Source organism: Sander vitreus, chromosome 4 (genome assembly GCF_031162955.1).
Source record: "Sander vitreus isolate 19-12246 chromosome 4, sanVit1, whole genome shotgun sequence".
Lineage (NCBI taxonomy): Eukaryota > Metazoa > Chordata > Actinopteri > Perciformes > Percidae > Sander > Sander vitreus.
In genome coordinates, this window is record NC_135858.1 from 11,163,383 (window position 1) to 11,182,148 (window position 18,766).

The following is an 18,766-nucleotide window of genomic DNA, read 5'->3' on the forward strand; positions in this document are numbered from 1 at the left end:
CAAATTATTATTCAAATCAGATTTTTTAAATAGTTGCCGATTAATTTAATAGTTGACAACAAATCCATTACTGTTACTAGAGCTGCAACGATTAAACAATAGATGCACAGATGCCTGGTCTTATTTTAAAACAGAATTTCTCAGCTTGATCAGTTTCTTCACAAGTCAATAATGGCAGATGTTGACTGGTATGGTTTGCTGCTGAGGGAGTGACCATGGGGCGTTTGATGTACTGTGACATCACTAAATACCTTAGGTCGACAAGTACAGTATGTAGACAGGTCTGTTATGCAAGAAAATGAAAATCCCAGAGGAAAAGCTGCTTCAAAGGTTTTGCAACCATATCCTTTTGCAGAGTAGTTTTGAGTTTGGTCGTGGTGTTGGTGGGACTGGTGAACAAAGGGAAAAGTGTATGGACAAGGCTTGTGCAGACAGAGCCAGACAGCCCTCAGCCCTACAGACGGAGATGGAGAAGGAGGAGGAGGAGGAGGAGAAGGAAGGAAGGAAGGAAAAAAGAGAATAGAGAGCATCAGTAATGTAGAATCCCAGAGCCCGATTACAAGACCTGCTCTCATCTGCCTGGAAAATGTGACTGGGCTGTCTGGAGGGGGTAGAGGCGTCACATTCCAGTTCACATCCTACTTCTTACTTGGCTCAGGGGATGATGACCATTACAGAGGGATAAGGCCGAAAGAGAGACTCACATCGATCTTCTTCTTTTTTTGGGGGGGAGAAGGTTGGAATCGAACCCGCAAGGACTGAGCCTCTGTACATGAGGCGCACGCTCAACCAGGTGAGCTAACCAGGCGCCCCACATCGATCTTTTGTGATGGCATCTCTCCTCTTTGCTTTACCAAGCTCCCCGTCTCTCGGCTAACACAAGGACTCCGGGTTAGCTTTGGTTGAGCCACACAGCCTTATAGCGTGCGGCCAGAATCACTCTCATCATAATGTGACTGTAAGGGGCCTAAGAGGGGTTTCGGGGCACAGTGCATGGCCTCCTTATTATAATAATACATTTTACCCCCATTAAACCTGCGTTCTAAACATTGGGGTCGCATAGGACTGATGTCACGTTTTCTCTCTACGTATCCTCCGCCACCCTGCTGATTACCTTATGCTTTCCTTTACCTTCTTAAAGGCAGGGTTGGTAATGTTGAAAAGCTAGTAAGATTTGAAAGTAGCATCTCCTCGGGGCTCCGTCTAACCCCTCCCCCTGCCCTTGGGGCTCCGACCCACACACAGGCGTGCACAGACACTGCTTCAGAGCAGAGCGCAGAAAGGACCCCAGTTTCACTCATCAAAACTACTTCATGTCTCATTCACCAGTAGGTGACCTAATGTTATCATACCGAATGTTTAAAACAGACATGACTAGTCCATTCTCCAGGAGACTTGCAGTAACTCCAGCAGCGGCGGCGCGTATTGAGCTTTTTGCTCGTACACGGGAGGGGTAGAGTACTCGCAGCGGGGCAAGAAGGCATTTCATTGGTTCTTTCCAAGCGGATTGGTGATTGTGGGGCGTTTTTACCATATTACAGCAGGTACAGATGATGGATCTTTTTCGCTCCTTTTTCAGAGTCCATAAGTTATTTATTGCTGTCAAGTGTAAAGACCATTTAAAACAATATATATAAAAAAGTGTATATTGGAAATGGTTACCAAACCTGCCTTTGAACTCCTTATGGATGGGAGCACTTGCTTTTATTTGATATGTTTGTGCATGTGGTGCATCTTGTTGTGTTGGGTCGGTTAATTACAAGGCCGCCTTTGCAAGATTTTGTATTGCAGCCTTGAGAGGCAGGACACAGACTCATTCCCTATCATTGACAACGCTGCGCAATGAGGAAATTACACATAAACACACACACACAGACCACAAAAACACACAGACCACGGGACAATAACATGTGTTGTCAAAGCAAATATTCCCACCAGGTCATTAGCATAGACACAGACTGTGTGTGTGTGTGTGTGTGTGTGCATTTATTTTTTTCGTATGTGAGTGTTTGTGCCGTAGTGTCATAATGCTCCTCTGTTCTTGCCTTTTTAATCTGTTAAAAATGACTGTGAGCGGACACAGCCGCTGGCTAGTGGCACAATGTTGTGTGAGTGTGAGTGTGAGTGTGAGTGAGAGAGAGAGAGAGAGAGAGAGAGAGAGAGAGAGAGAGAGAGAGAGAGAGAGAGAGAGAGAGAGAGAGAGAGAGAGAGAGAGAGAGAGAGAGAGAGAGAGAGAGAGAGAGAGAGAGAGAGAGAACTTCTCTTTGTGGTAATGAGAAACTGCACTCTCAGCTGTTAAACACAATTAACAGCATTAACAGTCGCTGTCGGCCTGCTGGACGGACGGCCGACTGTCTGCCTGTGATTGTGTGTGTTTGAATTAGTGTGTGTATATGAGGAGGGGAGCCTATACCGCACTGAAGCCAGGATGGAAGCCAAAACCGTCCGCTTTCTCTACAGCCACCGTTGTAAAGGTAGGACAGCTGTGGTAAACTAGCCATAATACAGCTGCACAGGCTGGCAATTGGAGGAGTGTGTGTGTTGTTTCTTGACTCTTTAAAAGAATGCATGTGCAGCCGACTTGGCAATGACAGGCAGCTATGAGAGCATAGCATTAATCTGTCAGCACTGATCCAGCTTATCACCATCATAGTGTGTGTGTGTGTGTGTGTGTGTGTGTCCATGGGTGTGCATGCGTGTGCACGTGTTGCTGCAGACGCTTTGTGTGTCCCAGTCTATAACTGCCGTGGGCAGTTTTTGTGATTGAATATGGTTACTGAGTGTGTCTGCGCTGAGTGCACTCTATTAATTTGAGGCCAGACCTGAGAGCAGCATAGAGGAGGGAGATTGGAAAGAGGCAGGAGGAAAATGAAAAGTGATAAGCTGGGATAAATGACTGCCTCTGGAGATCTGTGTGTGGAAGAGGAAAGCTGATCGCACACACACGAATGCACACATGCATATGAATATGGTGATGTATACACATGCACAGCAGTCTATGTTTTGCAGACTGGTGGGAGGGGGGGTGGATTTCAGCCATGTCTCCAGGCTGATGTGCCAGGGCCCTGCCAGGTGTTTCACTGGAACTGAGCTTCATCCACATCAGCTGTAAAGCGGAAACCACTTTACAGCAGGTACAGATGATGGATCTTTTTCGCTCCTTTTTCAGAGTCCATAAGTTATTTATTGCTGTCAAGTGTAAAGACCATTTAAAACAATATATATAAAAAAGTGTATATTGGAAATGGTTACCAAACCTGCCTTTGAACTCCTTATGGATGGGAGCACTTGCTTTTATTTGATATGTTTGTGCATGTGGTGCATCTTGTTGTGTTGGGTCGGTTAATTACAAGGCCGCCTTTGCAAGATTTTTGTGTTGCAGCCTTGAGAGGCAGGACACAGACTCATTCCCTATCATTGACAACGCTGCGCAATGAGGAAATTACACATAAACACACACACACAGACCACAAAAACACACAGACCACGGGACAATAACATGTGTTGTCAAAGCAAATATTCCCACCAGGTCATTAGCATAGACACAGACTGTGTGTGTGTGTGCATTTATTTTTTTTCGTATGTGAGTGTTTGTGCCGTAGTGTCATAATGCTCCTCTGTTCTTGCCTTTTTAATCTGTTAAAAATGACTGTGAGCGGACACAGCCGCTGGCTAGTGGCACAATGTTGTGTCTGTGTGTGTGTGTGTGTGAGTGAGAGAGAGAGAGAGAGAGAGAGAGAGAGAGAGAGAGAGAGAGAGAGAGAGAGAGAGAGAGAGAGAGAGAGAGAGAGAGAGAGAGAGAGAGAGAGAGAGAGAGAGAGAGAGAGAGAGAGAGAACTTCTCTTTGTGGTAATGAGAAACTGCACTCTCAGCTGTTAAACACAATTAACAGCATTAACAGTCGCTGTCGGCCTGCTGGACGGACGGCCGACTGTCTGCCTGTGATTGTGTGTGTTTGAATTAGTGTGTGTATATGAGGAGGGGAGCCTATACCGCACTGAAGCCAGGATGGAAGCCAAAACCGTCCGCTTTCTCTACAGCCACCGTTGTAAAGGTAGGACAGCTGTGGTAAACTAGCCATAATACAGCTGCACAGGCTGGCAATTGGAGGAGTGTGTGTGTTGTTTCTTGACTCTTTAAAAGAATGCATGTGCAGCCGACTTGGCAATGACAGGCAGCTATGAGAGCATAGCATTAATCTGTCAGCACTGATCCAGCTTATCACCATCATAGTGTGTGTGTGTGTGTGTGTGTGTGTGTGTCCATGGGTGTGCATGCGTGTGCACGTGTTGCTGCAGACGCTTTGTGTGTCCCAGTCTATAACTGCCGTGGGCAGTTTTTGTGATTGAATATGGTTACTGAGTGTGTCTGCGCTGAGTGCACTCTATTAATTTGAGGCCAGACCTGAGAGCAGCATAGAGGAGGGAGATTGGAAAGAGGCAGGAGGAAAATGAAAAGTGATAAGCTGGGATAAATGACTGCCTCTGGAGATCTGTGTGTGGAAGAGGAAAGCTGATCGCACACACACGAATGCACACATGCATATGAATATGGTGATGTATACACATGCACAGCAGTCTATGTTTTGCAGACTGGTGGGAGGGGGGTGGATTTCAGCCATGTCTCCAGGCTGATGTGCCAGGGCCCTGCCAGGTGTTTCACTGGAACTGAGCTTCATCCACATCAGCTGTAAAGCGGAAACCACTTTAGATTTCAGTGTCTTACACATTGTTGTGGCACGTATCTTAATGATAGTACTGCACTGTCAACACTAAATGTATTCAGATTACGCCCCAGCTGTATGGATAATTGCATGTAGTTTACTTCTTTCTTTTTTTTCTTTTTTTTTTTTTTAGAGAAAAGAGGCCTTTGATTTTAGAACAAACATTCTGTGTATGCTGTCCGTTGTGGCCTCAATGTGTTGTTGATCACACCTGGATTGTGTTTGGCATAATACATTTTACAACGAGGTTAAACTCATCTCTGTCTCTCTATCACCCCGTCAGAGGTCCGAGCCCAGCTGGTGGAGCAGCTCAAGTGTCTGGATCAGCAGTGTGAGCTGAGGGTGCAGCTGCTGCAGGACCTGCAGGACTTCTTCAGAAAGAAGGCAGAGATCGAGGTGGACTACAGCCGCAACCTTGAAAAGCTGGCCGAGAGGTTCCTCACCAAGACCCGCAGCACCAAGGACCATCTTCTCAAGTATGGGACACTCACACACAGCACTACCCCACTGGGCAGCAGGCTGGTTGTTATGTTTTACTTGTTTTGTTCAAGTGCCTTAGACAGCTATTATTCCTTTTGAAGATTCCGGTTAAGATGAAACTAATTTTTATTTAGCCCTTCAAACAGTGTAGAGCGCCTTCAAGATTAGTGACTTCCTTCCTGAAAAAAGAGAAGTAGAGACGGGCAAAAAAATGAAACACAAGGGTGACTAAGAGGGATGGTGAGGGAGGCCAGATTGTTTTTTGCTAGTCTGGAAAGTTCAGACTTGCATCACTCACTGCTTCCCAGTTTCATCTAATTAAAGAACTGATTATAGCTTGTACATATAATTAGGATGCTCACTTCTGTTATAAGCAAGATTGTGTGTGTGTGTGTGTGTGTGTGTGTGTGTGTGTGTGTGTGTGTGTGTGTGTGTGTGTGTGTGTGTGTGTGTGTGTGTGTGTGTGTGTGTGTATTTTGCCAGAAATTGGCCAGGTGGTGATTTTGTGCTCTGACTATTTTTGCAGTGTCTTGCTGTGTGTGTAACCTTGCCCAAACAGGGATTCTCTCCCACCAAAAAAGGTCGATCTCTCTCTCCCTCACTCCTGTCTCTCTCTCTCATTTATACATAAGATGCATACAAATGCACACCGGAGCGCATCAGCTTTAGCAGCTTGAAGTGTTCTTGTATAATTTCTCTGGCAGTTTTTGGTGGGAGGGAGCGGCCTGTTTCCCTGTGGGGAAGGATTCACGGAATTGCTAGCTAATCATAAATCGCACACACAAATTCAGTGGAGCTATATCGCAGACAAATTGAGGCAGAGGGTGCTTTACATTTAGCTACGCCTTCTTGCATCCTCGCTCCTCTGTCTTTTAGCCTGTGACTTGAAAATGAACCAAGAGCCGCCATCACGGAGGATGTTTCATTACCTTAAATACAGAGGAGCATTGAGCAAGAAAACACAGGTGTAACATATGCAGAAGTGTCATCAACACCCCTTCGATGAGAATCTCTTCAATGATTGATCACTGCTGCTGATCTGAAGTGGCTGTAGGGCTCTGTGGTCATTACTGCAGTATCATTAATACATCATTACTGCAATACTGTGTTTTTATTCCAAACAACCCATGGGAACACAAGTAGATGTACCAAGTGTGTCGTGATTTGTAGGAAAGGAGTGCAGTAATTGCTTACACTTTACATGATTGAAGAAAGATGACTCATTCAGTAGATACCATTCTTCATCCTTTCATGCATCTCAATAATATGAGATGGACGGCATCCACTTATCCATTTTGTTAAAGGTTGCAAAGACGTAGCATTTGTTTTACTGCTGTTTATGAAATTAGTTGTGAAGAGAATTGATTAAGCAAACAATTAGGAGAAATGCTTTTTTTTCTTTTGTTGCCTGCTTTGATATTTATCATTATAATTGTAGGTGGTTCTGTAGCCATTTGTGGTAGAGGAAGAACTGGCAGACTTTATTTCTGCTTGTCTTATTTCTTTCTCTGGCTTCCTGTTAACCATGACCTCCTTTACAGCCATCTTCCTCTTTTTCCCTGCACTGTTCTTGTTCTCTTTTTTCGTGTATTGTGCACTTTTCCAGAAACATTCATTTCTCTGCTGGGGGCAAACCCACATCCATGCTCTCTCACGTCAGGCACAGACTAACAGGGATCGATAGGGCCTTTAAACGAAACCCAATTCCACCAAAGAACACACACACACACACACACACACACACACACACACACACACACACACACACACACACTTACAACACACACCCCCTCCAGCTCAGATCAATACTGAGACAGTTGCAGAGTGTGTTTCCCTATGTTGCATATTGGGGGAAGGAGAGCAGAGAAGGGAGGGCAAAGGACAGTGAATGAAATATGTAGTTGAGCGGGTCAGCCACTGCCGCTGCTTCAGCAGGTCTGTTCACATCATAATCTGACAAGATGTCAAAAGGCAATAAAAAATACAATTCAGTCTTAAACATTTATTTCTCTTTCTGCTCTTTTCCCACTCTCGTTTTGCTTGTCTCTTCATCCAACATCTGTGTATTTAACTTCTCCCTGCATCTGCTGCTGCTCAGTCCGGGTGCCATGCTGGAATTCCAGCTATTTTCCGGTTGTGTGTGTGTGTCTGCGTGTGTGTGTGTGTGTGTGTGTGTGTGTGTGTGTGTGTGTGTGTGTGTGTGTGTGTGTGTCTGCGTGTGTGTGTGTGTGTGTGTGTCTGAGTGTGCGAGCCAGGCGTTGATGTGCTCCAAGCAATGTGTGAGGTTTGTGTGTGTGTTGATCCCGTGGAAACCCCTGGTATTGCTGCTATTTGGCAGACTGCATACAGGAGTGGTAGGAGGTTACATGGTTTAACTTTAATGTGTGTGTGTGTGTGTGTGTGTGTGTGTGTGTGTGTGTTTGTGCCCTGAGGCTGACAGACTAACTGGTCACATGGAGAAGCCCTCACAAGTTGCAAACTGATTCAAAGCCAATTTTTATGCTAAATATTAGGCCAGCTTTACTGTTAATAAGCTGTAGCCCCTTACACAACCCATGGCTACAGCGAGATATTATTTCACTGTGGGTTTTCATATGGTCGTATGACTACACGTGGACTGGAATGAGCTGTTTTGCATCTGTTGTGTAAATCTGTTCAGTACTAATAGCACAGCATTTCCTTCAGTATAGTGCAGGAATACAACATTTTTGAATTCCCCAGTCATAGTTACTGTATATTACCCTCAAATTAGATAATGCTAGTTTTACCAATTCAAGTAAGCACAAGTGTTGAAGAGTAAACATTTAATTTGAGCATTGCAAGTTAGAGAGCGTCTTTGTTCTCTCTTTATTTTATTATTTTACTGAAAAAAGTCTCACAAATCACTCCTTTGATTCACAAACTACTTTTCATGGCACTCTAAATCTAATGAAATGTTCCTACAACATACTCTGGTGTCTTTTATTAATAAAATACTTAGTACATAGTACTGTGCCAGGAATCTAAAACCAAGATTCAATAAGAACCATAATCCATAAAGAAAATCAGCATTTGAATTGGGCTTTATAAAATCTCATTGATACCCATCCCAATCAATACTAATAATGTCATAATATTACAGCAATTTGTATGACTTTTTATACAAATTTGAAGCAAACTAGAAATAGAAACGCATAAGTAATGCAACAATAGAATCTCATAAAATGTCATCAATACTAGCTTATTTTTTTATGTTTATTTCTGGATTTCAAGTCTTTTTTTTACAGCAATCAACACACACACACACACACACACACACACACACACACACACACACACACACACACACACACAGTGTCCCCACAAAATAATTTTTTTGTTCTTATTGTACATTGTGCCTGTATTTTGTGCAGCTAGACCTGTTTCTTCATGCATCTTTGTGTCAATCAAATTCTACAAGTGTATCTGCAGCCTGTCACCTCGACAGAGCAGTTGGACCTAATCTTTAGTTCAGTGAACAATTACGTATCTGTTCAATTTGCGTCAGTTGTACAAAACTACTGGCAGCGATGCCCTGTTTAATGCTATGCGTTTTGATCCTGAATGTAAATGACCATTTAGCATTTTCCTTCCAAAGTGGGTCACTGGCAGCACCTGGCCTGCGGACTGACTATGTTCCCAGCGTGCACTATGAGACCTTCGGAGGGCCAGTGACATTTCAGTGTTTACCTTGTGATAGCTAAGGGTCACAGAGGGTAAGGTGATATTTCACCCAGTGCTGCAGTGCCATTACCATGGCGATCACTAGTGGGCTGAGGGTGAAATGTCACATAGTGGCGGAGAGGCCGGTTGCTTGAGCAAATAGAGGAACTGCGGGCCTGTTTTTGGTGGAGAAAAATGTTGTGCAATTGGTGAAGACAGACGGGAAAATACACAGACAGCAGAGAGAAGTTGGAGCAGAAAGTGATACAAATGCACGTGTGTCCACATGACTGTTGCTCAAGTTTAGCATACAACACATGGAGAGTTTCAGTATTTGGGCGTCCTAATACATGTGCAGGTGGATTTTTTCCCCCCTCTTTTCCTTGAAATCATTGTTATTACACTTAGTATGTCATCTGACCAGTGACAGCCAGTAGCATATCACATCATCTCATCTCATCAGGCCCTACTTACACACACACACACACACACACACACACACACACACACACACACACACACACACACACACACACACACACACACACACACACACACCTCCCCACGGACACCACCCCCACTCTATACCTCTAGGTCAAAGACTTTCTTTGTCTGTCTAAAAGAGGATGTGTGCACATTGACTTGGCTTCATGGACACTTGAAGCAAAGACAATGAAACAGTATTGAGCTATTAGACTGTTAGTGAAATCATTACAGTCTTTAAATCTCTCTTTCCATCTTTTGTTCATGTCTTTCTCTTTTTACTCTTACACTTGTGTGTGTGTGCGTGTGTGTGTGTGTATGTGTGTGCGTGCCTTGTCTCATCTTTGTGAAAACAGTGATTTATTGTCGGTATGCTTGTCTCACATTTACTGTACATGAAGTAGGCTTGTGTGTGTGTGCACGTTTATCAGCAAGATGAAAGTAGGGGAAATTAGAAGATGAAAGAGACTTAATGCTAGTCGTTTATCTAAAAAGATGCTTGGAGGTCCTTAGATACATTTTAAGAATCTGTTTCTCTGTGCGTAGGAAGGAGCACAGCATTTTATCCCCAGTGAACTGCTGGAACCTGTTGCTGCTTCAGGTGAAGAGGGAGAGCCGTGACCACGCCACACTGTCTGACCTCTACCTCAACAACATCATCCCCCGCTTTGCGCAGATCAGCGAGGATTCGGGACGCCTCTTTAAGAAGGTAACGCCCACTCAGACACACACAGACACAGCAAGACTCCATTTGCCTGATTTGCTGAATCCGTGTCATGTCTATGCCCTCCCCATCCGTCTCTCTAGCATCTGTTTTCTGTGTGATTTATTGACTGACGACAAATCAGCTGCACCTCAGGCCAGGAGAGTTTATGTTGTCTGTGTTTCATACAGTAGCCTCATTCCTGTCTCCTCTGATCTCTGCCTTGCTAGCCTGAGAGAAAGGACATGGTGATGGTGAGAAATATAAGATGTGGAGGAAGTACAGACAAACTGTGGTAGTTGGAATAGAGAGAGAGGGGGGCAACATAAAAGGACAAGAGAGAGAACAAAGAGGGGATGAAGAGATTTCTCTGGAGATCAGAGCTTACGGTGACCTTGTAGAGCAAATACCAAGGCTGTCGTTCATCTCCAGGCTGGACATATTAGACCCAACTACACAAGCTCAGAGGGTCAGTGTATCACACTGAGATACAAGCAGGAATTCAGTGTGCATGTATGTTCTTTAAAACTCTAAGCTACCGTAGTGCTAACAGCAGGGTTTTTAGAGCGAGTCATGAATTCATATATTTGAACTTAAACTTACTCTTCATGGTTGGATTTACATGCATCTTTGTTTGTTCCGCACGACTTCCAGAGCGATGACATTTCTAAAGGTGAGGTCAATTGTTACCTCTTCAAAGGACGAGTGCATATAGCCTCAAACTGGGTTTGGGTTCAAATATGAAGGGTTAAGGTAAGGATCAAAGTAAGAAGGGCTAAGGATAGGGTGTAAGAAAATAATGTATTCAGTGAAAAGCCTTCACAAGTATAGTAAGATAAGTGCGTGTGTGGAAGGCAAAGTGAAGCAGCCTGTGCCTGGAATGTCATGGCAGAGGCTGCTGATTTCCAAGCCGATAGGTTGTCTTTGAACTACATTTACAGTCTGATCGCAGGCGATGAGATGAGAACACAATCGCACACAAACGTCCACCCTCATCTGATAAACCAGTACAAAAAAAATACACTTTCTCCCCGGTTTTTCTCAATCTTGGTCGAGTCATGGGCATTGATTTCTATTTTTATTTTGCTTGTTCTTTGGCAAAGAAGGGTTAGGGTTGCTTCCATCATGTGTGGGTCACAAACAGGCTGCACACATCCGCACAGAGAATCCTCTGATGGCTAATTAAGGAGATAATTAGTTCATTTATAACATTTCCAGTCAGTGGCATGAGTACCAGTAGTGCCATGGGCCATGGCACGCACATCACACACGCGCACGAACACCACGACCCATATTAGAGAAGTCATCACATTGATCTCAGCCAGTGTGGAAAGCAGTGCAGAGTGATGCTGTTAGCACAGCGAGAGTGTTTGAGATCTCGTCAACGAAAGAGGGGAAGCACTAATGAGTCAAACTGTATTAATGAGTACACACAGACGTCACAGGGGTAATGGAGTGCGCTAACCTATCAAGACGACCAGAGACGAGATGAGAAGTCCAAAGGTTAAGATCAACAGTTGATAGACAGGAGGGCTCGGCCATGGATGGTTGCTTTTTGATTGGCTGTAGTCTGGCTAGTTGTCACCTAATATGAGCCTCCTACAGCACATTAAAGAGCGTGGGGGGGACAACTTCAGTTATCCTGTTACCGCTTTCGTCTGCTGCGCTACTTTTAAATCTCCTCCCTGTCTCTTTCTCCCTCGGTTCCTGGCCTTTTTGCTCTCTGGAATTCTCCCAAATAGTTTAATGATTATGATTTCTGTTTCCTTTTCACCTCTCTTCGTCAGCATGTAAGCATCTTCTTCCCCTTCCCTTTTCCTTAACATTACACCACCTTTATTTCATGAGACAACTTTCACCCTACCACGCTTCACTTTTTTTACTGGCTTTTTTACCCATCCCCCTTCTGTGCCCTCTTCCAGGAGAAGACAGATGCTCAACATGCGCTGGGGAAATCTGTTCATGCTTTCATTCTGCATTCCTCAACCATTTTTTTTCTATCTCCTCGTTTATTTCCCCCCCACGCTTGTCCCCTGCTTTTTTTTACATGTCTGCTTTCAGTTCTGTGTGTGTGTGTGTGTGTGTGTGTGTGTGTGTGTGTGTGTGTGTGTGTGAGAGAATCTGTGTGAACACATACAGTATGGTATAGCTATGTTATGCCTCTCTTTGCATCATTATTTAAACCCAGTCTGAATGGTGTCCTTTTAAAAGTATAGGAGGCGCGGTGAATGCTTTGTGTGTTTGTGTATTTGTGTGGAGTCTTGTGATCTATGGGTTGTGGGATGTGAAATCATCAGACACCAGTGGCTCCCAGCAGTTATGTCTGGAGAATGGTAGTGCCTGTATTACTCCCTGTCCTCCCTTTTTTGTCTCTTTTTTAGCTTAAGCAAATTCGTCATGTTGCCCTCTGTCTTTGGCTCTGTTGTCCTCTGCACTCTCTGCTTGCTCATTTTTCCTCCTTGCCAACTTGTAAAGATCAGTATCTGCAGCTTCTCCTTAAAGTCTGCATCCATCAAGTCCATTACTGCCTTGCTCATTAATCTGGACTAGCAACTCCTCCACTCCCATTTAGCCAGATAATTCAGTCTTGATTGATGATGGGGCAGTAGGTTGACCACATGACTGAGCGGCATGGATGTCATTAGTTGGGGGAGAGATGACCAGGTAGATGGACAGAAGTAATGGCGCTGAGCTGCATTAATCTGTCTTCTTCTCTCCGTCCCTTCAGAGCAAAGAGGTCGGCGTACAGCTGCAAGAGGACCTGATGAAAGTTCTTAATGAGCTTTATACGGTAAGAGAAACCACTGACTGACATTGCAATCACAATATGTGGATCCATAATTATGTGTTGTGATCCCTTGCATTTCGTACCGCTCAGTGGGGAGAGCGTTGCATGTGTACGTAGTGTCGGGGTTAGCAGTCTTTTTTTAGCAGTTTTCCTCACAGGTGTTATGGCAAACTACTTTATTTAACAGCCTATTTCAAAACTAAAGGTATAGAGTATGTAACTTCAAGGAGTGGTTGTAGTAAAAATAGGGCTGGGCGATATGGAGAAAATCAAATATCACGATATTTTTGACCAAATACCTCGATATCGATACCGCAACGATATTGTAGTGTTGACTATTGGTGCTTTCACAAAATATTTACACAATGAGATTTTTGATACATAATCATCAGTAATGTGGATATAATGACTTAGTGGGTAAAGGCAACAGTTACAACAGTCTGGTAAGTTCAGAAAATGACAATTTTACTGTAATGTAAATTTAAAACCTGGAAAAGACAACATTTATGCCATATTATATTATGATATTACGATATCCAAAATCTAAGACGATAGCTAGTCTCATATCACCATATCGATATAATATCGATATATTGCCCAGCTCCAAGTAAAAATACAGTAAAAATGTGTATACAAATATATAGTTATAACATAAGCTGAAAACACAAAGTTTATTGACAACACAAAACATGACGTAGAGATTATGCGGGCAACTTTACTACAATCTGATAAGGATTAAGGATTTTTAGCCACACTAGCCGCTTGGCTGTTCGGTCTGTCCACCACTTTAGTCCAGACTGAAATATCTCAGTCTGACACAGCTGACAGAGCTGCTAGCATGGCTGTAGACTCTTGGTGATAGAAGTTTTATAAAGAATGGCGCTAAATACTTTACAATCATGCTTCTGTAAGACTGTGTGTGTCTGTGTGTGTGTGTGTGAGGTTTCCTCCCACAATACAGCGGCAAGCAATTGTATAGCTGCAACTCAGCTAGGCTCATAAAATGAGGTTTTATGCTGTAATTATAGTATATAGTAAGAGATAGAAATAGATCTGGTTTGAGTGACGCGCACATGCATACTCATAGAGAGACTAGTGTGTTTGTCCTCAGTGTTGTGGAAGGGTAAGAGCAGTATAATGAAGGCTCTAGTGGTGGTCACTGAATAAAGGCTGACACTGCACACACACACATTCATTTCATGTGTTTAACTCTTGATGTCAAACTCATACCACCATGTCCAAGCGCAGTAGTATTGCACAGTAGAGGAGGCCGGTTGTGTGACTCATGCGCTGCAATATTTTGGAATGCCAGCCCCAAAGAAATCTGTCTATATATTGTGATGTTTATATATTGAGCCTCAGTGCTCCACTCTCCTCATTATGCTGACTGGTGTAATCCCGCTATTGATCCAAAGCCAAAAACTGAAGTAAGAGACACACTGGGGAAAGCACACACTGATGTTTGCCGGCAAATCTCAACCCTTGTTGCCAGGTGATGAAGACGTACCACATGTACAACACTGACAGCATCAATGCCGAGTCCAAGCTGAAGGATGCGGAGAAGCAGGAAGAGAAGCAGATGGGACGCTCTGGTCGACAACAAGACGACCGACAGACGCCACGTTCCCCTGACACCTTGACCAGCATCAAGACCGACGAGAAGCCCGTCCGACGCTCCAGTGTCAAGAAAATCGAGAAGATGAAGGAGAAGGTGAGCAGGGCCGGGGGAGGGGAAGTGGAGGGCAACGAGTAGAGGGAGGAGAACTGTTTCCAAGTGCTCCCCCTGTTATCACACTGACTTACGATGTGTGTCTCATGAGTGATTTAAGAGTACACGACTGGCTTATTGCTAACATTGTCTACTACAGCTGGGACTTGTCACAGCAACATGGTTCTCCACTTCTTATTATCCATAATCAATACTGAGGCGTTTCACTCTAACACCTATTATCTCTCTCCCTTCCCTTCCCTCCCTCTCTCTACCTGTCATTACCCTTATTCTTTAATTTCTTTTGTTGCCTGATTTCTTTCATTCTCTCCTTTAAAATCTCTCTCTCTCTCTCTCTCTCTCTCTCTCTCTCTCTCTCTCAATTCAATGCGCTTTATTGGAATGAATATAACAAAAACAATATTGCCAAAGCATCACGCAAAATTAATACAAATACAAATTCAACAATATAAATAATCATATCAAAAACAACGTAACACTAATAACAATATACCAATGGTAATAATCAAATGAATATGAGACAAAGCTATTCAAGTAATAATAATAAAAAGTGTAAATCTCTCTCTCTCTCTCTCTCTCTCTCTCTCTCTCTCTCTCTCTCTCTCTCTCTCTTATCAGAGACAAGCTAAGTACACAGAGAACAAGCTGAAGGCCATCAAGGCCAGGAATGAGTACCTGCTAGCTCTTGAGGCTACCAACAGCTGTGTCTTCAAATATTACATCCATGACCTCTCCGACATCATTGACGTGAGTATGAACACACCATGTTACTCTGTGGGAGCGGCTCACATTTGTAGACATAGTGTGTGTGTGTGTGTGTGTGTGTGTGTGTGTGTATCCCAGTGTCCCTGTGCTTTAGCCGGTGGTGGCCCCTCGGCCAGTCTCCTCACATTAGCTTCAGTGCTCCTAATGAAGACAGTAGACTGGTCCCCCTCTCTGCATGTTTTCTCCTCTTTGTGTCCATGCTTCCCAACACTCCTCACATCCGAGTGATTTTGCATGCCACGTCATGATGTGTGCTTATGTATTTTTGTGTGTGTGTGTGTGTGACAGTGCTGTGACCTAGGCTACCATGCCAGCCTGCAACGCGCCCTGAGGACCTACCTATCTGCGGAACAGAATGTAGAGACGTCCAAACACTCCGGCCTGGAGACACTAGAGGGGGCCGCAGAGAGTCTGGAAGCCAACGGAGACAAACAGAAGCTGATGGAGACCTACAACAACGTCTTCTGCCCCCCAGCTCGTTTTGACTTCCAGTCCCACATGGGAGACACGGTACAGTTCGAGTGCTCGAGTCATTTATCATCAGGCTTGTCCTCTGTGATAAATACCTCTTATTGAAGCCTATGTTTGCGCACTGGGAAGGTTGTTTTTGTGATGCTGTAATCTGTAATTGTTAACTGTCTCAATTTCCACTGGGTTCTGTGTGTGTGGGTGTAGATGGGAGTGGTGTGTGCACAGCAGCCGCTGGAAGTCGAGCTGCTCCAGAGGTGTCAGCAGCTGCAGTCTCGCCTCTCCACCCTCAAGATTGAAAATGAAGAGGTCAGACGTCTTTCTGTTTTCTCTAATATTATGAATTCATCTTTCACCCCTTGCAGCTGTCTGTAATCACAGCTTTTGCTTATCCTCACTGCCCATCAGGTGAAGAAAACGATGGAGGCCACTCTGTCCACCATCCAAGACATGGTGACGGTGGAAGACTACGACGTCTCTGAGTGCTTCCACCACAGCAACAGCATGGAGTCGGTCAAGTCCACTTTCAGCGAATCCTATCTCAGTAAACCCAGCCTGGCCAAACGACGGGCCAATCAGCAGGAGACGGAGCAGTTTTACTTCACGGTCAGTGCTAGCTATGGTCATGGATGATTTGTCAGGAGCATGAGTGCAGTTATATGTGAGCATAATCTGCACACATTGTGACCCGAGTGTGTATGTGCACGTGTGACTTTGTGTGTTGTAGAAGCTGAAGGAGTTTCTGGAAGGCAGGAACTTGATCACCAGGCTGGAGGCCAAGCATGACCTCATCGACAAGACCCTGGAAGAGAGTGAGTGGGACTGTCACAAGGCCTTTTTACAGCCGCCGTTCCCGACCTGTCGGGCAACAATGTGACGTCAAAATGACGTAGATCTTGCTTTTTCTTCTTCTTCTAGTCCGTAGAAATAGCAAAGTCGGTAGCCTTTTCTCAGTTGCGACACCTCTGTTCAGGAGAAGACTGCAACTAGTGTCGCGACCACCACGTGCGAGTATAAATAGTTACGCCGCTCCCATGACGTCACACTGTCGTGCGACAGGTCAGAAATGGCGAGTATAATGAATGCTATAGTGTATAGACTTTCTTTGTCCGTCTAAAAGAGCATGTGTGCACATTGACAGAGTTGCATTTGTGTAATGGCTTCCTGGGCACTTGAAGCAAAGACAATGAAACAGTATTGAGCTATTAGACTGTTAATGAAATCATTACAGTCTTTAAATCTCTCTCTTTCCATCTTTTGTTCATGTCTTTCTCTTTTTACTCTTATTCCTTTCTGTGACAGCTGTACTTGTGGGGGAGTCTTACCTCTTCCTGCTGGGTTTTGTGCCTTGGCTGAATCGTGTGTGTGTGTGTGTGTGTGTGTGTTTGTGTTTGGGAAAAAGCCTGGTGCCAAGAGACGGTATAGGGAGCAGATCAGAGAGATGAGTGGTTTAGTGGGACACATCAGGCCACATGCAAGGGAGCAGAGTGGGTTCAATATAGCTAATAATCACAAGCAGTGTGAGTAAGTGGAGGGCTAGGTGACAGTGACCATATGTGGATGCAGCTGTGTGTGTGGGGGGGGTCCTTATGGCCAAATGTGTCTACATTTCCGCAACCTTACAGGAAAACCTCTCTCCCTGCAGCTTCGGTGGGAAGTTTGTTTCCCTGTTTCCTCATGTGTCCTACTCCTACTATAACTGTCTATCTCTCTCTCCCCTCCCCCTCTTCCTGTTTCTTGCTCCTTTAGGTCAGAAGACTGACTGTTGCCTTTCCAGGTAGGTGTGGTGAAGGAAGGAAATATGCTCACACACTCGAATACACCATAGCAGCGTTTAAGCTTGATTTCTTGGCAGACAGGGGTATTATTTTCCCCTTCACTTTTATAGATATTTTCAACACGTGCATATGTGTCTGTGTATACAAATACAGCGTTACCAGAGTTGTGAGTATAAATAGACTTTCTCTGGAGACATAATGACAGAGTTCCGTTTCTTTCTCTCCCTCTGTGTAGTGGACGGAGAAACTCGGCGGTACGGAAGCAGGTAATTATCTGTCATAAGTGTGTGTGTCTTTGTTTCTTAGTGGCTGTGAGGTTCTCAGTTAGAGCCGCTGTAGCTTTGTTTTTTAACTCAAGCCACATTCTCACAGTATCCTCCGCCCACAGGGTGTACGGGCACCTAGAGGTTGTCAGCACGTTGGTTATTATCACATAACTCAGATTAATATAACCCAATACACAAATATATACATGTATGTCTACAGTTGAATCTGTACAGTCTGAAACAACACATACGTGATCAAAAGCAACTGCTCCATTGGGGAATCTCATGTTTGTGGCTCCCCCTTGTGGGTAGCTTGTGTTTTGGATACCAGCTCTCACTTTACATAGAAACCAATCGATTTCAAATGATAGTCAGTTTTTTTTTTACATATTTAGATCACAGTGGGATTCACATAACAATGGGCACATATATAATCCAAAATACCTTCCACCACCTTACCACCCAGAGATTTCTGGCAACCCCAAACAAACAAAGGGAAAAGAACAAAAGTGCCGTCTCCTAGCAACAGCTGGGTACTCCTCCCACCCTCTCCCCCACACATAAATGTGTGCATGGATGCATGTGCGTGTGCAGACGTGTGTACGGATATCCTCCTGAAAAGATGTGCGCTGTGTTTGATTTCCACACCGGTCTCCTGTCTTGTGTTCCTCTATCGGGAGTAATTCCTCTCCCCTTATTTTAGGAGTCTGGTGAGGCCATTCCTCTAATGGTCAAGAGCTGCATCCGCTTCATCAGTCGCCATGGTGAGTGAAACTCTCCAGTGAAGTGATAGGTTTAGCATCAGCTTCTCCTGTGCACTGATTGGTGGCATTGTTAACTCAAGTGTGATTGGTTCTAGATCAAATTAAACTGGGAATTTAACCAGAACGTCTTAGCTACAA

The 18,766-nt window shown here is 44.3% G+C and overlaps 1 protein-coding gene across 3 annotated transcripts in view; it reads left to right on the plus strand.

Annotated features, from left to right (window-relative positions):
• Nucleotides 1-18,766, plus strand: part of srgap2 (SLIT-ROBO Rho GTPase activating protein 2) — a 61,597-nt gene that overhangs the window by 30,332 nt on the left and 12,499 nt on the right. For 2 of the 3 annotated variants that reach the window (XM_078248195.1, XM_078248197.1), the window contains exons 2-13: nucleotides 5,007-5,199; nucleotides 9,914-10,076; nucleotides 12,799-12,861; nucleotides 14,351-14,569; nucleotides 15,206-15,334; nucleotides 15,641-15,862; nucleotides 16,028-16,129; nucleotides 16,229-16,426; nucleotides 16,548-16,632; nucleotides 17,570-17,597; nucleotides 17,834-17,864; nucleotides 18,568-18,628. In XM_078248195.1, coding sequence (XP_078104321.1) covers nucleotides 5,007-5,199; nucleotides 9,914-10,076; nucleotides 12,799-12,861; nucleotides 14,351-14,569; nucleotides 15,206-15,334; nucleotides 15,641-15,862; nucleotides 16,028-16,129; nucleotides 16,229-16,426; nucleotides 16,548-16,632; nucleotides 17,570-17,597; nucleotides 17,834-17,864; nucleotides 18,568-18,628 — 1,494 coding nt within the window. Of the gene's footprint in view, nucleotides 1-3,900; nucleotides 4,055-5,006; nucleotides 5,200-9,913; nucleotides 10,077-12,798; nucleotides 12,862-14,350; nucleotides 14,570-15,205; nucleotides 15,335-15,640; nucleotides 15,863-16,027; nucleotides 16,130-16,228; nucleotides 16,427-16,547; nucleotides 16,633-17,569; nucleotides 17,598-17,833; nucleotides 17,865-18,567; nucleotides 18,629-18,766 lie in introns of those variants that run through there. The other variant, XM_078248198.1, reaches the window with a different exon arrangement.